The following is a 23,527-nucleotide window of genomic DNA, read 5'->3' on the forward strand; positions in this document are numbered from 1 at the left end:
TGATCAGTATTTTCCAGAATACAGTTTCGCCGATAGATTTCACTACTTTGGTAACACGAACGATTTCAATACTCAACTGCAGTCTGTGAAAAAAGTTCAGAAACCTAACAGATCTCAGACGGGCGCGCGATGCTCCCAGTTACAAAACGTTGCAGTCTCCTACCGAGGGGTCTGCCAATGAAGGAAAATAGAGAAAAGCTACTAAAATCTCAGCTTGCACTTGCAAACGCTGCAAGTTTTCCCACGTCGCAAGTTTAAGATAAGATTTATCTAAAATGAAATTTGGTAAAACCAAAGATCACTCACAGCATTTAATGAAGATGTAGCAACCAAAGCCTCGTTGGCGTTGCAGGTTAATTTACTATTTGCAGAGCAGCAGCACAGTCACGGCCTGGGCTGCGGGTGAGGGCTCCAGCACAGCCCCCTTGAGCCGTAGCTCACACACCAGCAGGACTTTTATCCAAGGTTTATTAAATCCAATTAGGGAAAGGCAACAATGAAGATACAAAAAATGTGAAGTTTGGAGAAATCTGGAATACCACGGGACCACACCAGATATACGCCTTTGCTCTCCTCTTCCTGTTTCCCAAGCCTTGTCCTGGCACAAACATGAAGGAGAGGAGGATGCTGATCATTTATTCCCAGTCCCCTCACTCCCCCTGTGCTCCCCCATCAGCGTTCTCTACATCACCTAGAAACAGCACACAGAACTTCAGACAACATCCCCATCTCTGGTACCCTGCCAGACCCCTCAGTCTTCAGCTGCTCGTTCTGTCTCTGCTTTTTATACAGTGAATTTACCGACTTTTCTAATAATGAATTTGAAACAAGACACGTCAAGCAACCGGACTCAGCGCTTGGCATTCTTAGTCTGTTGAGATGGTTTTTCCCCTGAAAAAGTGATCTCCTTTAAGGTAACAGAAAACAAAGTGCCTCTGTGGATATCACTTCTGAAGCACCGTTCTCCTCCACATATTGCAACTAATTCATATTAACATATTAATATAAAATATAATACACGTATATTTTCCCAGTGTATGAAGACTGTAAGGATACTCTCTGCAAACCAAGGTCTTTAAAAACCACAAATCCCAAATCCCAGACTTCCATGGACACAGAACCGGTCCATGCTGCCCCGTGCCAAGGTGGGGGCAGGCAGCCCACCAGCACCCTCGCCCAGCCGCAGCTGCCGGAGCACGCTTCTGCTGACGCTGCAGCCAGCGAAGGTCTGTCTGTCACTCACAGTGGATGTTAATGCCACCATAAAGACCATCTCAAACCATTAGGGAAGGATAATTCTTCAGCAACATAAAAATGACAATGCTCTTTTCCAGTTGTCTGGAGCTCGCTCCCAGCATGAGCTCAGCACCAGCCCATCACTGCGACCATTACAGAAGTGTTGAGCTAAAGCTATGAACCCCATTTTGTTATTACAAAGATAGATTCTTTTATCACTCTGCAGTTGGTCCAAAATAAAACTGTTCTGGTTGGCGGAATTGATGCTGTTAGGGGGATACCAGTTTTTAAAAATGAAAAATGTTCTCTATTATGAATAAAGCCATATGCCACACTCAGATTCTGTTTTTTAGGGTAAAAAGCAATGCTGTGCAAATCTGAAATACAATTTAATTCTTTGCATTCTTCACTATTATGGTGACAGAATGTCTAATCTATTTTACAATAACTATGATGAACAGAAACTATGAAATGTTTTAATTGTTTTCAGCAGCCCTCGACACTGTAACGACGGTTTCTGCCACTCTTCAGGCATTCTGAAGTGTGAAACGACTGCTGGAACAAACTCAGGTTGCCTTTAGCTAAAAACTTGAAATTTCGTTTTAGGATATGACACACACAAGAGCACAGAAATCTGTTCTGCTCAATAGCATTTCCTTAGGAAGACTGAGAAGTCAGATACACAATCAAGAAAACACACTTACTTTGAAAACCCCATAGTGTTGGCACATATTCTAGCTTTTTCTTTCTAACGTTATTCTAGTTTATTCTAGTCTTTTGCAGTCTAGATACTAATCATTGACACTCTGAACAGTTTCCCTATCTATATTCCATTTAAAATCCCGTGAGTTTTCTTAAGATAAATACAAATTATTTGAAAAGCTATGATTAGGTATTTACATTTACTATAGAATACACTGTGTAAGAGAAAGCACAACTTTATGGAGTATTTTATTATAGGATGGGGGTAGGTGCTTATTCAGTAACAGCTCCTCTGATGAAAGTGCCATTTCTAGATCAGAGAAAGTGTCAAAACACAATGCTACCAGACTAACGATGCTGCTAGACTAGCACACTTGCAGATCATAAGGAGAGCATTCTGTAACAGGAGAATACAAAAAGCTTGTTTTGTTTCAGTCTGCATCAGTAAAATCGCTGGATTTTGCTGCAGTAATATTTAGACTTCCCAACATGTATTGGAGGAATCAATAACTGGTCCAAAATACAGCCAGCAATTAAAAACTAACACGTTAATTAATGCCCCCCCCCCCCCCCCCCCCCAACTATTTTCATTTGTGACCTTTGATAATTAACCGGGCTTATTTAATCTAATCTCCCCTGGGCTTTATCAGCTTTGTTAAAGATTAATGATTTATATTGAAATAGAGGTCTTTAAGCCTAGCTAAGCCAGAGACCGTTCGAATACAACTGTAAATGGAAAAACATACTTAATAATAAATCTTTTGGATGGAAACTCTAAGTGGATTGGCTAGAGACATGACCTTAATTTATTCTGTGTCTTTTACTTGCCATTAGTATTTTGCAATTACAATTTGAGCTAGTCTACATGTTTATTACATCTTAATTGCCTAGTAATGGTTTATTTTATTTAAGTGGTTTGTTCTTTTATTACAGGATTATAAGTATTTAATAGCTCAATATCTATGAGACATTAAAAAAGATAAATAATCGTTAACTTGAAATTTGAGACCTGAAATCGCCAGGTAGTTTTCTCACTCCACCCCTTGGCAATCCTCAGTGCTGCACAGCTACGGTAGTTTGGGTTTGCTTGATAGCAGGAGTTTTTCAATGAATGTTAAAATATTTTTACGCCCGTAGAAAACCACGTTAGTGACACCTTTTAGTGTACTCTTGTAAAAGAAGCCCAATGGAAGTGAAGTTTTAAGAGCACTGACTGAAAGCTGTTTCTGTGGAGTGCCAGGCCTGAGCACCACACGTGTTCTTAGCTGGCATGTAAAAGGCAAAAGGATGAATTTAAAGTCTTACTTAACATTTTAATGGAATTTGATTCTCTTTTGAAAAAAAATCAAAGATAGATACTAAAATAACACATTCTTTTAAGCCTGGAGTCTAGTACAGGGTTTTATTTATTCATTTAATTTCTAGTAAGTTCCTGAATAAGTCATCATATTTTACATAGAATGAATTATTTTATAGCATTAAAATAAAATTGGTTTAAACTTAATTTAATTGGGGGTGTGTGTGTGTGTGTGTGTGAACCACTAAAAAGAAAAATTATATTTCCATTAAAAATATTCAAAGCAATATTTAAAATAAAGGTCACGCATTTGGTATTCTTGCCAGTTGGAGTATGCAGTTTCCACCCCCACTATCACAATTTCACATCTGTAATACGCTGGTATATGCTCAAAGCTTCACCTTTCACAGGAATGCCTGTATTTTGAGGAAATGGATAAATCAGGGAAGTTTGTCCTGAGCAAAGCAATTTTGGCAAAAGCACCCATTTACATTGCAGTCTACTTTTTGAGTATCACAAAAATATACCCACTAGTTTAAAGTCCCATCACCAGCACATCTTTGCACTAGTATTTACAAGCACTAAACTACTAAAAAATGAAAAAAACCCAACAAATATACAAAATAAATCTGTATAAATGAATACTGACATTTTTTCAGATTTGAAAAATAAATTGGAACAATGAAATCTTTACAGATATCTTACAACAACCCTCAGCACTTGCAGCCTTGAGCAGTCCCATGCCACATGAGGCTGAAGAGACTCCTGCAAAGCAAGCCTAAGAGAAAAATGCAAAAGAAACCATGCAAAGGGTTACTTCTGTCAGGATAACAAAAAAATTTCCTTCATTAATTGCAAAGAAAATACGGTTATGGGTAGTTTGGAGATGGCAAAGGTTATGTGTAGAAAGAAGCCAAGAAAAAGCAAAGAATGCCAAATCCAGACAGAAATCTGTTGCTCTGTGGCGGGTCCCATGCACACCCTGGATCCGCAGGGCTGTCTGCAGCCTTCTGAACCACCTCTGCGGGTGGAGGAGATGCGCCGCAGCAAACACGGCACCCAAGAGGGGAACGATGCTCTGCGTTTAACAAGACACGTCCTGAAGGGAAAGGAGCCAGCAGCAGCTGGTCAGCGAGGAGCTCTGCCTTTATCTCTGAATGCCACAGACATCACAACGCTGCGGCCACCCAGCATTAGGGATGCACTGCTTATTCTGTGTAAAGCCACAGAAAGATGTTTGGTGTCGTCCGCCCCCCCCCCCCAGCAACTGAGGCCCTTTCAGCTGCAGAAGAAGATTTCTAAAGCACCCCGTTTCTAGCCTAGGGATGCCCATTGCAGTTTATGAAATATAACAATAACTTTCACAGATGAAGAAAGCCTCAGACAGCACTTTTGCATTCTAATAAGATACATCAATAGGGCTCGTTTAATGTCAAATCAAAAAGCGTTTCTCTCAGCGCTGTGTATCCAGTTACAAGACACTGTTGACTATTATCAAAAATATAAAATAATAAAAGGCACAACCAATTTGCAATCTCTGTCAAGGACCCGTGTTTATGAAATCTTCCACATGGTTTACATTTTTTTCCCTGTAACCTTTATCAGAAAAGCACTATTGAGGATACGATTTATGAAATTCACTTCGCCTGCACACTTGAAGCATCTCAATTTCTCAATGAGCGGCTGCAGCCAAACCCATGGCAGAGCATCTGCCAGAAAGGAAAAGAAGGAGCTGTTGTTTTAGCCACGATCAGTTAAGGGAGACTTTTTGGGAAGCTTCCTGTTGTCATCGAACCCGGCCCTGTGTTGCCTGACCACCCATTTCAAGCTGTATGGTGCAGTTTGCCTGTCAGCCCATAAACGTAAGTGGCTGCTGTGGTGCCCCCCATGCGGCACAGAGCTCCCCGCAAAGCACGGCGCACATCCCAGTGTCCAGGGACATCACCCAGCACGCAGGAACAAGCAATGGAGAGTCCCGTAAACCCCTTAAAATAGATCGCGTGGTTTAAATTCAAATGAATGTAGGAAAAGGACTGCCTCTGTTCATAGAAGGGGAAAAAAAAGAATATTTTAGGAGTTTTCTGACAGCGTTCTCAAGATGCTTAATCAACCCTTCCCAGCCTGGTGCCCCTCCACAGCGAGCTGGCAGAACAGAGCTGCCTAACTGGAAGTGGGCAGCGCAGCAGGAGAGGCAGCAAAGCTGATTGCCAGGGCTGCTACGCTGAATATGGCCTGGCGATGTCAGGGGTGGAACGAGGCTGCTAATGAGCCTTCCCCTTTCCTGTGTGCTGCCTGTGCCTTAGGCAACGAAACCAAGGTGAAGCAAGGAGAGACACCTATTGAATTTCTATTTCCTATCAACATTTTAATTATTTCTACATCACTAAAGTTACATGAAAGACAATGCTTTTATTTAGTTGTTCAAGTTATAGTACTATAAAGGATAACCACTATTTGCTCATTAGTCCTTATTTCCTATTTCAGATTTTTCCAGAGAAAACTGCTGCTTTCATGATTTTTACAGCTGTTGAGACCATAACAAAATGAAGAAAAAGTGCCAGAGTATTCTGCATCCTTTTAGATTGGTCTTTCATTCATATGTATAAATAGGAAGCTCATGAATAATGTAGATCTAGAAATCTGTTAGCATTTTTGCTGTTCAGAAACATGTGATTAGCATTGCTCTGACTCCCAATAATTATATTCTTATTCTCAGAGGTCATTCTTTAAACCTGCACAACTGTCGCTATGTTTTTGAGAGTAAATAAGGCAAACTATACCTTAGAGAAGCAACATGATGCATGGCACGGCGCTGGTAGGCATACACTGCTATTGCTATTAAACTAATCCTGTTGCCAGGTTCATGGTAATAGGCAGGTTTGTTGAATTTCTCCTACTTCTGAAGACCACGACCCCACTAAAAATAGCCTGGGTGCAGGGGAATCTCCCGAGAGACACCTTTGTCCCCCCTCAGCCCTGCTGCACCCTCTGCCCGTGCCGGCATTAATCCCACGTGAGGCTGGAGCGTTCCGTTTAGCCATACTTTGGCTTCTCTTGGGAAGACCAGCTGACACATAAAAGTGCTTCTGCTTGCTGACTACACTTTACCTGGACGCTGAAAGGAGGTAGACTTCTTTGGGTTTTTTCCTAGCGTGTGGTGGAAACTATATGCAATCTATAGGAGAGGCAGCCAACCTCAGTATTTCAGACCCTCGCTCAATATGCCCAGCAGCTCTTGCTCTGACACACACACATTTGATCTGGGCTGCTTAAAAGAGCCGTGGGCTAGAAGTGCTATAAAATGTGCTCTGTAACCAGCAACAGTAATTCTATTTTTCCCCCGTTTTTTCCATAGGGCATCATGCCACACTATACTTATATGATGAAGCCTTTCTGTCTGTAAAGCTCTGCAGAAATGCCCGTTACCCTGTACCGGTGCAGTCAGAGGTGCTGCTCAGCCATACCCGCACCAAAATTGCATCGCTGCATTTATGCTTTGGCTAACAATTTCCTGGAGCGAAGCACTCTTTCTGAATAAATATTATTAACGTGGGGTCAGCCAGGGAGCCCACCTGCAAGGATGCAGGTCCTGGTACACGAGAGCCACGTTTCTGCCCGTTCTGCTTGCACAAAGTTTGGCGTGATGACTGGGGGCCGGGACACCCACGCCCCAGGGCTGCCGTGGGCTATGGAAAGGTCCCGACAGCAGCAGGCAGCCAGGCAGCTCATCACCCCGTTTATCAGAAAACGGGAAGAAAACATGGGAATGTGCCCGAGTTACAAGGGAGCAGTGACTCGGACACAGCGAGCTGCCAGGGAAGAGCTCGTCCTAACTTCGGGTGGCTACTCGCCAAACTGCTAATGTTTATAGCTGCTATACAGGCCAAGAGACAGTGCAATTGGGGTCAGCCGGCAGAGATGCTCCCCTGATGGGGGGGAACCTGGGTTCGCGACCTACCCACCTCCAGGGTAACCTCTGGGGGGCTTCCCGGGTGAAAATCTGCTGCTTGCAGCTCTGGGAATGCAGGCACAGACAGCTCTTCCCAGACTAAAAATCTCGCTCCCATTTATAGACATTCTTGCCCTATCTGTGCTCACTACTGTGCTTACACCCCCATCTCTGCAGTCCGCGTACGTGTGTAATGAATGCCTAGAAGAACTAGATGCTGTTCAACTGCTCTGATATTTGCTTTCACTGGCACAGCAATTTGTGAATAAGTTATTTAATAATTACTGCATAATTATAGTTCTGCTGATCCCTGATGAACTGAAATCCACAGACAATGCCTATCAAATGAATCATTACAAATCTCTATAAATTACATGGTGAAATGTGCCAATATCGCGAAATTCATAAAACATCTACAATTTCTGTAAAAGGAAACTTAATTAAGCTGGAGTTATGGCTGCACATCTCTATCCAGAGTTTAAGAAGGAGCGCGTTACAAGATATGACTTCAAACTTTCCAAGACAAATAGAGCACCATATACTACAAGTCAGAGAAAAAAAAAAGAGAGGAACACAATGACAAACCTTAATGTGGATTATTCCAGCTACAAATGAGCCATAGAGAAGTACGACTGGTTTTCATTTGGTACAGATATGTGTTGGAAAACAGGTAGAACAGAAGACAAACAGTGCCTGCCTAATCTATAGAACAAGTTGCTGTGCAGACACTCCGAAGAAGGAAACGCAATTATTGCCTGGGGAGCTATTAAAAGCTGAGAACAAGGAACAGAAGTCTGCTGAACACAGCCTACAAAAAGACAGAGGCTCCGAGCACACACATCAGTGGGTTAAAATAAATAACAAAATGTGCTTTTCAAAAGATTCACTTATCTCCCTTGAGGGATTTAGATATATCAGGCTGTGATAGCTGTTGTCAGACCTGGCAATGTTTTCCTGGTCAAGGTAGTGAAATTTTAAAATATTAGATTACCTAATGTTTACTTATTGGGATCCTGCCTTAGAAGATGAGACCCAAGCTGGGGCTGACTCCCCGCCGAGGGCAGAGGCAGGCGGGCTTTGCTGCTGATGCTTCTAATACAGAACCAGCACAACTCGCTAAGGCAAGTACCATGCTACAGCTTACAGCCTCATTGCACAGATGAACTACTATTAGCATATTATAAACATAATATTAGCGTGCAAGAATTGAACATATTAGTTCTGGAAATAGAAACACCTTCTCCATTCTTCCAGATACCACATCCACCTAAACCTGGCTGTGATAACCCTGGGCTGGCCCCAACTCCTCCTACAGTCCCTCAGCATTGAGGATGTCTATGCGGACCCTCTCTCCATCATCCTTTTGCTGCTTTAATAAAATGCACAACAAACTGGCTACTTCTAATGCCCTGAAAATGAAATAAATCTTCATCTGCAAAAAGGCAAATGACGTCTTTTCTGAAATGCAAAACAATAAAAAACATCTTGATGAAATCCAGAAGTGTGAGCGGCTAGAAAGAGGACGTTAGGTAGGGTTAGACCCAGGCCAGTTTTCATTAACGCCAAGCACATACTCCACTTGTTAAACAGGATAATAAAATCAAACCAGCCCTAAATCCCTGGGTGAAATTTGGTTTTGTTTAGCTTTGCAGTAAGGTGCTCACTGGAACAGCAGAAAGGGAATTTTATGCCAGAGCTGCATCTTCTTTTCAGACTTTTTTTGTATGGAGCAGACCTGAGGTGTCCGGTTCATTTCTTTAACACTAAGGACAAATTCCTTCAATGAACTCACTAAGCTTCATTGCCGAAATAATTGTGGTTGTTTACCCCACTGCTCTCTATCGAAGACTGTTGCAGAACCCAGCTGTTCTAAGGGTTAGAAATCCTCCTCTCTCCACCTGGATTTATGCATGACAAATTCATACCCATTCAGTTTTGGACCAGCTTCATCCCTCAGCCTAAGCAGTTGTTTCCCCAGGCAGCACCTTACTGTGTTGGTCCATGTGTAGAAACAATCCTCTCCCAGCCTTTGCTTTGCTCAGCCGGTGTCACACAAACACTTATCCAAGGACAATTTCCCTCCGTTCTGTCGTCATGTGCAGCACCACAGCCACGCCACGGTCCTGGTCCTCCCTGCTCCCCTCCTTCCAAAATGACAGCGTCGGCAACTACAGATGTGCTAAGAGAAAATATTTTTATGCCCAAGAAAAGGCCCAGGCAAAAATTCCACACAACGTGAGGAGGAATGGCTTCAGTCCCTGACCTGGGAGTTGTATTTAAAGTATTGCCAGCTTTCAGGGTATTTGCTGTGGCAGCTATTGAGAACGACCCCAGGGACCCGAGCCGCCCTTCCCACCCGCACAGTTCTGGACATGGCAATCTGCTCAGGTGGCACACCAAACTGTGGAGCAGTATTTACAGAGCCCAGGAGCAGTTTTAGCAACTGCTGGTTAAGAGTAAATGCTGAAAGGTCAAGAATAAGCTTTCATTTGCAAAGAAAAAAAATGGACTAGCTGCAAAATGTCTTTAGGAGGAGATCCACGTGGATGATGGGGGACATGCTGAAATTCAGACAGGATGATGAGGAGCAGCACGGGGAAACTAATCCTTTTTTTCATATTGTATCCTACATTAGGAAACTGCATTCAGGGAAAGCGTTCTGTTATTTTGCAAAAAGGGCTATTTTACTTCAGAACATGCCCTGGTCCAGCCGGGCTGGTGCAGCTGTGGGATGGCTTTGGTGCCAGAGCAGCGCTGGTGGCTTTGCTTGTTGCTGGGGCTGTTTGTACCAAGTCAAGGGCTCTTCAGTGTCTCAGGCTGTGCCAGCGGGAGGGCTGGGGGGGATACGGGAAACTGGGGGGGGATGGACACGGCCGGGCCAGCTGCCCCCCCCGAGCCCAGGGGTACCCACCCCGTACGGCCTCACGCTCAGCACGGAGCGCTGGGGGGAGGAGGAGGAAGGGGGGCCGCTGGCAGCGATGGCGCTGGTCTCCCCCAGCCCCGTTAGGTGTGCTGGAGCCCTGCTGCCCTGGGGGGGCTGAGCACCTCCTGCCCTGGGAGGTGCTGGGGGAACGCCTGGGCTGGCTCTGCTTGTGCACACAGCTTGTGCTGTACCTGGGGAGCTGCCTTCATCTCAGCCCACCCGTTTTCTCACTTTCACCCTCCCGAGTCTCTCCCCACCCCGCTGGGGGGAGGGAGCGAGCGGCTGGGGGGGCTGAGCTGCCGCCGGGTGTTAAGCCCCATCAGAATGCCAACCGCTTAGCCATTCAGTTAAAAGTACTATTTTGAAACAGACATACTTTATACAATATACTGCTCTGATATTAGCAGGAATCTACGTTTCCAGCTGAACTCTAGATGAAGCAGAACAGCGATTTACCTTGCTGAAGAAGGTGAAGAAATGCACAAGAACTGCCTTTAGCTGTAAACTCATAGTTTTAAAACCAGTAAAGTCTCTGGGGATTTACATAAACCACTGCTGGATCCTGACCCCAAAGTTAGTTTCTCTAGAAACAGACACTGCCTCACACCCTTGCAGCACTGGAAAGCTCAGCAACAGCATCAGCAAAGAGAAGGGGCTGGTACCAGATGTACATTTTATTGGCTAAAGAAATAAAAGCTGTACATGCCTGCTATATGGTGATGTGCCTTGGGTTACGGTGGGGTTACTTCGTGGGACTTGTTGCTTTCTTCCTCACACCTCCAGTAATTTAAACATATTTTTTTTTCTTTTTCTTGGAACAGCATTTTAACTGAGTAAATTAACAGAATTTAAGCGATCAGGTTCACAGGTTTGTGTTTTAGTTTTGAATAAAGTTAGTATATTTAAATATTGCCTGGTCTAAAAACCAGAACACCTTTTTACAGGCCAGTCTATAAGAAAAGGTCTGTAACAGCAGCAGCACCTTACCACACAGTAACCTTTACATTTCTGTTGTACCTTATCGCAGAACATTTTAAAGTCAAGAAATCAGCTTTCTTACTTGTGATAATATGTTTGGGAAAAAAGTGCGTTTCTGAAAAATTCATCATAGATCTTTTTCACTGAGAATTTCTAATACTGCAAGCAATATCTGAGCATCTGATATTAATGTGTTTTTTTTTTTGCCTGAGGTTTGGAAAAGCCCTGAGAAGAGCAAGCTTTTATACTCAATTTATTATTGAAAATCCAGTCAAAATCTCAACATATAAACCTGTAGGTGGAATTAAGGATAACACTGAGTTCTCTATTTTAGATGCTTATTGAAATACCTCAACTTTTTGTTACTTACGTGATTCGGTACAGAGGTTAATTAGTGTTTATAGTGTGGGCTCACTGAAAAACTTCTCGTTTTTAAATCTCTGAATCTATTTTTAACTTTCCTGCAGCGAAAAAAAAATACATTTATTTATTTTTCTTTCTAATTTGCTTCAGTTCACAAACTGTTCAGATTTCAGATGCTTAGGAACATGTAACAGCTCTCAGGAAAATTTAAATAGAAGCTGTGGAGACCATCTCTGTCTCTAAATCAGAGATTACTAAAACCAAAATAGAGGACAATTGACACAACAGAAGCAGACATTTGTCAGACAAACATTGCTTGATTTCAAACAACTGCTTCTGTTAACCTAGAATTTATTTGATGAATTATCTCAGTTATGGCATTTTCTAACCTGCTGGACTATTTGTTAAATAATGAGGTCTTGGGTTCAAAACCTGTTCTGTGATCTTTGTGAAAATTCTTGATATCCTTGATCAATAGCTAATTCCTTTTTAAAGCCCCATGAGCTTTGGTCTCAACAACATTTTAAGAAAATAATTTCTACACTTAATAATATTTTAATGAAAAGTGCCTTGCATTAAGTTTAAAATTTGCCACTGATTAGCATAAGTGAAAGTTCTCTTGGGCTTGTTTTATGAGAAAACTTCCTAATACACTTTCTCTAGACTAGACAATATTTCAATAAGCCTCTTTTCCTTTAGAAGATAGACATTAATCATCTTTAATATCTTGACATGGGAATTTTTTCATCCTTGCTTTCCTATCGCCACTTTATGAACCTCCCCTCACATTCTGCAAAAGTTTTGAGGCCAAGGATGAAGTCTGTGTTCCAGACTGAGTTGTAAAATATGTTTCTATCATTACAGCATTTCTAGTTTTCATCCCATTTGTTCCACACTTATTCTTTGGATTTTCAATTTTTCTAAAAAGTTTATTGACTTCAAGGTTTTCTACCCCTTGAAAAGAACCTCAAGATCAAGAGCAGCTCTCACCGCTGGTGCTCCTTGCCCTGACGGGGCATGGGCAGTTGCTGCCTTCAGCAGCATGCTGTAAATAAGTCCCACAGACGACCTTGAATGTTTTAATCATCATAATTAACTGATACCTAAGATGAACATTTCGACATGCTTCTAGACACGCTTCAACCTCTCCAATTTATCCAGTTCAGTAAGAATATGTGTCTAAATATTGTTAGCTATGGTTATAATTGCACAATTTGAGAATAGAAACACAGATGTACCAAAACATAACAGCAACTTCAGTGAGGGTCCATAGCAAAGGTCACTGGGGGGTTATTTTTTTTCCTTTCCCCCCTCATCAAATGCAGATACACTCTCAGGCCTTCAAAGTTTCTTCTAAATGTCAAGGAGAAACACAAGTTGCCAGGCTTGTTCAGACAAGTTCTTTCTACCTTGTCCCACCTCAGTCACTTATTGTCCTAGAGTTCATAGGAGAGCTCAAGCTGGAAAATGTTTTTAAAGAAAATGTCTCCTTAACTCTCAGTAATTGCTACTTGGAGGAGCAATTGGCATCCATATGAAAGGATCTCAAAACCAACATCCAACAGAATTATTACAACTTACATAAATGGAGGATTTGGCCATTTATCTTATTCTGTATGAATATATAAATTTAAGCTGCTGAGTTTTTAACTCTGCCAGGCTCCTTGTCTCAGCAATATCTGATGAAATTGGTCCCCCAGGTGTACTTATGATGTAAGGAAAACTCTGTTTTAGTTGTGTGCTGTTCAGCTGCATTGTGTGCCTGCATTTCACCCTGCGTGAGAACAGGGAGAGAAGAAAGCTTTCTACCTTGCCTGTGAAACCCATTGGGGATGGTTGAAATTTTTCAGAGTTGTTTTCCATTGGAAACATAATGACTCAATTAAAATGCCTTTGATGAATGCACCTTGATCTTTGAGAAAGGTCCCCAAGGAACTGACTCCCAGATTTATGACCCTGCTTCTCTAATCTCCTGAATTTCAACATGCTGATCAGGAGCTGGGTGTCCATCCCAGTCTCCAACTTCAGGAAAGGTCCTTTCCATGATGGATCACCTCTCCTATAACCATCAGTTCTATTAGGCCAACCTGGATGTGGTAAGCAGCCCAGAAACCTGGTCGCTGCAGATGGAGCATACATGGGGGGGGAGGGGGGGGGGGGCAGAAGCAAAACCACTTTCAGCCAGTAACAGAAGAGGTTTCCCATGTACCTTATGAGCTTCCAGATGGGACAATGCACGACACAAAGATTTGCCTTGGCTTTATGAAGGGTATAGCGTGAAACCTTACAGGTGTGGACCTGGACATCCCTTGCAGCCAGTCAGGAGCTGTAAGAAAGCTCGATGGCTCAGATGTGTGGCCACCACCCCTTTACAAGTGATCTGGAAGTGCTCAGAATGGGTTTCAGATCTGTTCCCTGTCCATCACCCCTCCTGAAACACGGAGGAAGAGACCTGCCCTGCGTGCTCAGCGGGAGCTGGATGAGCAGATCAGTGCAATGACTGGAGCCCTGGGGGGCAGGACAGAAAAGGATGCCCCCAGTGGAAAATTAGGTCCCTGGCACCAGTTCTTTGCACAGTGGTGTCTACAGGGCACCTTGGGCATGAGCCAAACCTTATTAAATCAATAAATGTCTTCTGACAGAATGCAGCAGTCTTTGAATAGGCTCCTAATGACTACAGGAATTTTCATTTTAATTTTTATATATGTATAGATATATCTATATACTTTTGTAATTATTTTTCTTTTTGGTGCAGACAAGCCCACCTGGCTGAGACATAACACAGAACTATGCAAATCTAAGTTTGATTTGCTTTGCAGGCCGGTATTTGAGAGATAAAACAGTAAAATCTTTCTTAGGTAATTGGACAACAGCTGAAACTGTGGACACAAAGGGAATCTCCCCGGAGAGTATATTTCTTTCTAGAAATGTCAAATGCGGTAGGCCAGGCAAAGCTATGGAGCTAAAGCTTAGCAGAAACCTGTCACATACCCAAATACGCTAAAACACAATTTCTCAGTCAATAAAATGCAACTACCAAGTTTAACGATGACACCAAACTATGTGAACAGAAGACAACCCAAGCAGTCTTTGCATGACAACTAAGAGCTATGTAAATGCCTGGTGACAAGGACTGCCTGCAGCAGCAGCAGCCTTGCAGGGCCCGCATGCAGCCTGGGTGTAGTGGGAAAATTCAGGCAGGAGGGTCCAGAGGTTAGTGTTGGAGAGGAGCATGGCCGGCCATGCAGCCCAAACCTTGTCTGCATCAGGAGAATTTGATTCCAGGCAGAATAACAAATGCCCATCCCAAAGGAGGTCTCAGGCTGCAGCCAGGGCCACGCACTGGGCAGGGGGGGAGCGCATGGAACCAAGTGCCCGGCAGCCAGACCTGCTGCACCCCGACCCCCGCGGTGCCCCTGAGTCCCTGCTGCACAGCTGCACCCCACGGCCCCTCTGTTCTAGGTACGGCGCTGGGGTGGCTGAGGCTAAGAAGCTCACATCCCAGCTTCTGATTATGTTCAGCAAAAAAAAAAGAAAAAAAGGAAAAAAAGATTAAAGCTTGCTCCTTTGAGGAGGAATAACGGCATACGGCAACCTTCATGGTTTAAGAAGAGTCACTTCAGGAATACGACCGCTGCTCAGGTGTCACAACATTGAACCACCACTGCAAAATGGTGATGGAGTGGCACCTGTCCCAGCAGCCAGCCTGCTCGGCCAACCTAGCACCACCATTATTAGTGATGGTAGTGCAAATGCATGCATTTATCGCTACTTGAAGGAACTCATTCTGGAACATTCCCTTACTCATTTCAGGAGAGGCTTTTGAGAGCCTCTTCTAATAGTAATAGAAATAATTCTCTTGGAGAGAATTATTTTGCCATGGCACTGCGTTCCCCTCCCTCTGCCCAGATCTCATGTCATCTTACTCCTGAGAAACCCTGCTCTCTCTTCATCCGATGGCGACTGAGATGGTGGAAACAGACTCCAGCTGCAGTAAGAAAACATCTGTTTTCAATATGAAGGAAAAGTTACTAATGTAGGGAAAGAAGCATACTGTAAAATGATAGCAACGGTGGAGGGTCACTATGGATCAAGGCCAGTGAGGGCCAGCGTCACGAGCATCCCCTTGGCCAGATGGCTGAGGTGATCTCTGAAGGTCCGTTTAAGCCTAGTTTTTCTGTGATTTTCATGACAAAGCACTGCTAGGAAATTACCATGTACAACAGTTGCCTCTCTTCTTGCTTAGAAGATGTTTCATAGCAAAGCCATTGCACCACTCTGCACGTACCCCCAGTACCTCTGGGTCTTTGATGTTCCGGTAGATGCAGCCACTGCTACACTGATCATACATAGTGCCACTGAGGAACACGTATATCATTACGCATTATGTGCGATTTACAGTGCATTAATTTAAATTTTTGAAAGAATATTATTATTTTTTTTTTTGCATTTCAGACATGAAACTCCATGTATTAAAAAAATTAATACAGCAGTTTAATTAGGAATCTCTATGTAGGAACCAGGACACAATGCAATCAACACACATAAATTGAGGGCACGGTCTGGCGCTTCCTGGCATGTAGAGATGTTTGAGACAGGATTATAAGCGTGTTTCACTAACCATAAGTTCACAGTTGGATGCTTGTTCAATAAAATAGTTCTGTTTAGTTGTAGCAATTAAATTAGCACATAAAATACTATGACATCTCTCACACACCTTGCTATGTTCCTTCTCCTTCCAAATGCCACTACTGACCTTTTCTGCAGCTCTTCACAATTATTTATGTTCTTGAATAATTACTGACAATATATCTAAGATTTCTGTACAAACCTGAACATCAGTAACCCCTGTGGATCATACAACCAGCCATTTAAAGGAAGTAATTTCTTTGGCAGCTGTTAGCAACAGACATGAACGCTTCTTCCGTATTACAAGTTTTCTTTCTTTCTTGTAAAAAAAGAAAGGTACCACCTTTCCAGACAAGTTAGTTATAGCATTCCTAAAAATACTGGGGAATGTATAGGAGGTGCTCTTTATAAATAATAAAAAAAAACCTTTACTTAAGAAGAAACACATGTATCTACTGGATAAGTAATGGTTATTTTCATCTTCTGTGAGGTGATGGCTGCCATGAACCCAGACTTTTGTGGATGACATCTTCAGGGGACACACAGAGAACACACATGTAGCAGTGAACTTAATACCTTTCTGAACAGCCTCTTAAGAAGACTTATAGATTCTATAGATGTATAGATTAAATCTACATGCGGAATAAAAATGCAGGTTTTCAACAAGCACTCAGTCCCCTGTCCTACTTTAACGAGTGCTCAGGCGGAGGAGCTGAGGACGGTGGTGCCTACCAGGCCCGCGGTGGTGTGGGGCTGGTGTTGCACCCCTGACTGAGCCAGGATACTACGACGATGCACCCTGCAGCTTCACTTACACCGCCTGCGTCTCCGTTGGTGCCACAGAGCAGAGCTGAGCCCCGTGCCTGGCCCAGGTTCTCCAGCATCTCACCCCACGCCCCGCTGAAGGGAGTAGGGGCTGTGCAGTGGCTCCACCTTTATCCTCATCAATGAAAGGCACAATCACAGAATCAATCATCCAGGTAGGAAAAGACCTTTGGCATCATCAAGTCCAACCGTTAACCCAGGGAAAACCTTCCACCACAACTCATTTTTCGTAAGAGTGAGTAAGAACTCCACTACCACCTGTGGCTTCTGGCCGGGAGAGTGCAAGGGCAGGAGGACGTCTCAGTAAGGACGTCGCTGCTTTAGCAGCAGTTGAGACCATCTCAGTTTTGGCTGACGATTGAATAAACCTACCTTGCTGCCAGCGGTTAATGATCACTCCCTCCCCTCGCAATGGTCTTGCTAATTTGTTTGTAGTAAAGTGCCTTTTGTCTTGAATTAAAATTGCGCTGATTTAAAAGCAAAACCTGCTCAATTATAGAAGGGCTGTTCCATCCCCCATTGGCTCCTTGCCCCTCTAGATGGAACCTCTTACCTTGGGTACACACCGTAATGCCTCATCTCCTGGGTTTAATGAATCAGTAAATCCATGCTTTATTTACAGGAAAGGACTACATTCTTCTGAAGTACCAGGAATTCTGCAAAGACAGTGCTAAACATCTGATCAATTAGACCTAGAGATGTTGGGATGGGAGTGTCCAACAAATGCTCCTGACACGGATGCTCTGGGGGGAACACGCACTTCATACGCTTACCCACAAAACTCAACGCTTTTGGATGATATGGAGGACTTAGCCATGAATAATTAGCAAATTGACATTCATTATTAATTTATTGAAACCACTGCCTCTCTGTATCCACTGCTTCTCTGTATTTTTCCCACAAGGCTCAGTCTTTCTGTTTTACAGCTGCTGAATTCATTATTAATAGCTGGATCTTAGACACGGCCAACCAGCCTTCAGGTAGGGATAAGATAAATTTCGTTATGTTCACGGAATCTGGAATGCTTGTAACTCCCCAGACGTGAGGGTGGTTTGGCAAACCAGCCCGGCTATCTGTCCCCAGGACAGAAGTGGCTCTGGGTGACCTTCTGCTGGGTGTCCAGCTGCCAGGTTGTCCTCTGGCCACAGATGAGCAGAGACGCCCCAGGCAAGTTCTCCCCCTGCCCTATCCACCCCGCAGGCACCGTCGGGTGAAGCTCCATTAATCTCCCATTTCCCTCACTCAGTCCGTGTCGCAGCCACACAAAGTCAGCTTTTACCTTGTCCTGACATCCCTTTACCCGCTTCATAACTTTCTATTAGCTCAAGGTTGCCTTTATAGATCACAGAAGGCCAGAGCCCTCTCGGTAGTAGAAGAAATAATCCTTTTTCTGGTATCCTTGAGTTTTATATCTCCATAGGACGCAGATGCCAATAACCGAGAATACGCTTAGCTCTGTACCCGAGAAAGGCTCCCAGCTGTGCACAGCCATGATGTCATTTATGTATTATACGGGAATGTGCAAAGAAAGAAAATACAGATTTTTCTAACTCTGCTATACACACTTTTCTTAGGAAAAACCCAACCCAACACCAGACAGAAACACTCAATTAACAATTACTTAGCGATACTGGGCAAGGTGCCAACCCCAAACAGCAGAGGTGTGCAGGCATCCGCGCTCAGGATTTGAAGCACTCCTGCTGTAGCTGCGTGTTGTGACAGTGTCTTGGTAAAGGCCCCCCATGTCTTGATGAACCCCCCTGTGCCTTGACAGAGCCCCTCGTCCCTCCGCACACCCACTGCGGTTTGGCACAGGGAGGGGTGGGGTGTGTGGGGGGGACACAGAGTCGCAGCCCTCACTGGCAGCTGCTCTAATGATGCTTTTCCAGCCACTCTGCCTTTCAGACTGTATTGCACCAATGCAATTAGCAGTTTAAAATCCACGCTGAAATAAGACACCAACGTGTAATTTTTAACATTTGTCAAGTAACATGATCAAATTATACTTAACCCTATATCTGACTATCAAATGTTGCAAGCAACCCTTAGCTGCTGCTAACACTTCCCCTACACGTACCTGAATCGGCGCATATGTTCAGCTATCATCAAACCAAAGTGTGAGTAGTATTTCACAAGAAAAAAAATAATTAACTCTGAAGGATTAAGGAGTCCACACTTAAGTGGCTACCCTGTGATTTTTTTTTTTTCTAAAGGATACTCTTTCTACATAACTTTAATACAAAATGAGCAAGAAAAAACTCCACCAAATGATCTTCATTCCCAACTGAAATCTAGATCATCACCTTTTGGAAACCTCTCCTTGTTTCTCAACTAGAATTAAAAAAAAAAATCATAGTATAAAATAAGACATTTCATTCTGGTCTTTCAGTCAAACCTCTGAGCTAACATCACCCCCATATTTCATTCCATGAGGTCAGGATCAGACCCAGATTTCAGTATTTTCTCTCAGACTGTTCTGCTTCACACATCCCATCTCTTTCATGATGGAGAACATCTATTTTTATGATTTGTAACAATGTACTTGATACTTACATGACATCTTCAACCCCTGCATCTTAAAGTGCTCTTAAAGGGTGGCTACACGGTATCTCAAAATTTAAAGCAAATAAAATCCTGGCAGAACTCAGAGACAAATTCAGCTCTGCTCTGTTCAAAATTAAACCAAACCTTCATTTTACCTTCTCTGATTTGCAAATACACCAAATAATCTCTGCTTCTGACATACTATTCCTTTGTTTTCACTTCTTGCATTTTATGTTTAATGTGTAACATTGTTTCCATTTTTTAATGATTTCTCAAATATTAAAAAAAAAAAAAAACGACAGCAAAGGCTTCGTGCTATTTTCTGCTTATTGCATCTCTTCTGCAGTAATATCCTGACAATATGTATCATATAGGAAGTATATTCAGAAGGAGGTTTCATGACTAGAAGGCAATAACCCTAGGATTTAAGCGACTAAAAATCTACATTTCCACTCAGTAAGGAATATCTTTATGTAGAGAAAAGCACGTAGGATATTTTGTAAGTTTTGCCTTTCAGTTTTATCACTACTAGAACAGATCAGCCCTGAAGTTCAACCACAAACATCTTTGGATGCCACTAACAGATGGCTAAATACTCAACAAATGTGAAATACTACAAATTCACAGATAAAAATATCTTTCAAGCAGGACATCTGAGACCCATTTTAGGTAACCTTCATGCTAAAAATCTCAACGCTTTGCTTTGCCTATTGCAACCCTTTGCGTCTTTTCCAAAGGCTTTAACTTCCGAGCCTGCCGCGACTTGCCTGTGCCAGGGGCCAGTGCCCCACCAGCCACCATGTGGGCAGGGCTCCGGCACACCCCGCTTATTCCGCTCGGTATATTCTTCAAAACTTGCTGAAAAAGTTTTTGACTTTGTTTACAGTGGTACCTCAGTGATCCGTTATCACTATTCTGAGGGGAAAGATTTTGCCACGCTAATTCTGTCTCTACCACGACGGCGGGTTGGGTTTAGCTGTGGGTTTTTTGTGGATTCATAACTCGTTGATACCCCCAAAATGTGCCATCACTGTCAGAACAGAAACCCTTCTGCAGCACGGAATAAATAACGAGGTGAATTATTTCCCAGTACTGAGGAACTCAGTGGTATTTATATGCCTTGTGAAGAAACCAGGGAAAAAAACCCACCATACTACTATTTTTTTGCTTTTGAATCCATGTACGTGGAAACAAACAACCATGAACATTTGCCACATGTCCACGTTACTTACGGTTGAGAGGCAGGCTGGCATTGGTCGTCCCTAGCTTGTTGGCAGCGACACATGTATAGTTGCCAAAATGCTCTTCTGTCACATTGGTAACAGTAAGAAGTGATCTTGTACTATAATTTTTAATAGTGATTCCTTGTTGACCATTGATCAGTCTAGAAAGCAAAAAGAAAATTTCTATAACTCATATACCATATGCAATAACTTTTTTTTTCTTTCATTTTTCTTTTTCTTTCCTTTTTTTTTTTTTTTTTTTTTTTTTTACAGACATAACTGGGAGCACAGTAAGCTAGTAAGCTGTTTGCAAGCTGCCGATGTAGCCTGGCAAGCAAGGTTACCATAGTGGCAGATCGGAGAGGCTACGGGCAACGCTGGAGCTGCGGGGTATCCAAGGAAAGTTTCTGCCTTTGTGTCCTACAGCTGAGAGAAAATAAAGACTGACACCCACGGCACTGCCTGCCTGGCCACAGGATCGGAGGAGAGCTTAGATTTTAAATTGGGCAAACCTAACTAAAAATTTAAATACCCTATTTGGGGAAGGAAAATATTACAGTAAGTCTTTCAGAGCGTTTTTTTTTGGCTCTGGAGATTGCTTGTGTCCTTACACACCTCCAGCGGAGGGCAGGCAAGGATTAAGTAGCCAGAAAGGTGGCTACGTAGGGCTGCGACCAGTTTATTTTACAGCCTCTACAGCTACAAAATACATTGGCAATTAGGAAAGATGTGCTACAGCAGCACTGCATCCCGAGACAGCAGCCTGCAGAGGAAACCAGGTAGCAGAGTGTAGGGAAAAGCCAAACTAGGGCTCTTCTCACCGGGCTCCACTTCCCTGGCTTTGAGCTTCCCACCCCAGATTCCATAGGAACGTGCAGGTCTCTTGATGTTGCTTCCGAAGCCACGTCAGAAGCGCTGCTACTGCACCCAGGCAAAGAAAGGTGACCAGTTTAAATGTTGCTGTTGTAGGTAAACCACATCTGATCAAACCAGATGAGAAGGGCAACCACATTATTAAAACCCTGGCTACAGTTGCTTTCTCGTCATTCCTTGTATCTCACATTAAGAGCGGAGCTCCAGATTAGCGTACACAATTGTCGTTTGATACACTGAAAGATATAATCATATATCCTGGGAATAAATCCAATCTGCTAGCATTCTGCCCACAAACATTTCAAGTCTATCATTAATTGCAATTCTGTGTATTGTGGATTGAATAAGCCTCTTCGTTAGACGGGCGCCTCTGTCCCCATTTAATAGCTCCGTTCTGCTGCGTGAACGGGGGGGGGGTTTCTCTTCCCTGCGCACCTTGTGCTGCTGTAACAGACTGGTCTGCTCTGTGCAGCCCATTGCTGGGGAGAGGACACAGCACACATGGACACATGTGGTTTTGCAAGAAAAAAAAAAAAAAAAAGGAATGAAATGCCTTGTTTGGGGTGCAAGCTGCCGTTAGAAGATTCACCTTTCCTCCAGCATTGCGAGAGGCAGAGGGGACGGGCTTCTGCACCTGGGTGTTCTGCTTTTAGAACTGCCAAGGTCTGTCCCTCCTCTTTCTGCCTCTCCTGCAGAATAACCTCCTCTGCTCCAAAACACCCACTGCCACCACACTCCCAATGCCGCAGCTCGCAGCTGGTGATGGTGTTACCAGCGTGGCAGCAGCCAATGCGTGGCGCTGGGGGAGGCAGAGCAGATGGGTGCTCAGCAGGTACTTGCTTCGGCCCCAGGTCAGAAGCTTTCCCCTCCAGATCTTTCCACCGGTAGGAAGGGCAGGAGCTGCAGCCATGGCCCTCACCCCATCCCACTGCCTTTCGGGGGTTTGAACCCCCCCATCCTCTCTCCCAGGGGACCTGGGAGCGATGCCTCCACTTCCACCTATGGCTTATTCCTACCAGCTGTTTCCCAGCCATCTCCATCCTTTTGGCCTATAACTGTGGTTTGAACTACAACATCTCTGTTTTGTAGCTGTAAGGTTTAGTTGTTTGTTAGGTTTTTTGTCCACAAAACAATGAGGTGTTGGGATTTCTGCCATCCCCATGCCCCACCAGAGGTGACGTTGGTATCAAAAAACTAAAACTGCGCCTGCTTGAGGTGATCTGCTGCATTCCCCAGGCTGCCAAAAGGACAAGTGCTGCAGGTGCCAGGTCAAACCCCTTCCCCTCCCCCTCTCCCACCTCTGGCCAACACCCTTTGGACAGAGTCTCCTTCCCTCCACATCCCTGCCAGGCACTGCCTGATGCTGGGGAGGCAGAATTGGAAGTGGGGTAAATGGAATCAGAGAGATATGCATATCAATAAGCCACATAATTAACGGACTGAGGAGTCTGCATTAGTTAGCATAAACTCAGCAGTTTTGAGGATTTCCATTTGCAGTTGTAAGAACCAGATGCTTTTACTTTTAAATTAATTACTCCCGTGTGCTGCTCTGCTTAGCTTATTGACTGAACACGGCGTTTATTACTTGTCTGGGTTTTATCAAGTTACTTCTCAGGCTGGAACGGCATTTTAAGCTGTGTGCAGCCACCCTACACACTTCTTCACCTGACTGCTTGCTTTGTCCCACCAGTCATGAAGGGAAGAGCCATCTCCTTTTTAATCCAGAGATTACACCTATGCATCCGAAGGAGATCATGCGCCAGTGCCAGCCCCGAGGGCACCCACCTTTGGTTTCATATTTCAATACCTTCACGTTATTATAATATATTAAGCCATAATAATGAGTTTTGTTATTTCAAATGTAAGCCTTGTTTGCTTTGTCAAGGATAAGGGAATTAATATTTTTCCATCGGTGACTTTCAGGCTTCTTTCCCTGTGGCTGTTTAATGTCCAAGAACTAATTTCTGTGTAACCCTGTAACATAA

General features: G+C 43.6%; 1 protein-coding gene across 2 annotated transcripts in view; it reads right to left on the reverse strand.

Moving 5' to 3' along the window:
* The window catches only part of NEGR1 (neuronal growth regulator 1), a 295,442-nt gene that overhangs the window by 36,785 nt on the left and 235,130 nt on the right, over window positions 1-23,527 (reverse strand). For both annotated transcript variants that reach the window (XM_040611163.1, XM_040611164.1), the window contains exon 6: window positions 20,679-20,830. In XM_040611163.1, the coding sequence (XP_040467097.1) occupies window positions 20,679-20,830 (152 nt within the window). The remainder of the gene's footprint in view (window positions 1-20,678; window positions 20,831-23,527) is intronic.

Source organism: Falco naumanni, chromosome 11 (genome assembly GCF_017639655.2).
Source record: "Falco naumanni isolate bFalNau1 chromosome 11, bFalNau1.pat, whole genome shotgun sequence".
NCBI lineage: Eukaryota > Metazoa > Chordata > Aves > Falconiformes > Falconidae > Falco > Falco naumanni.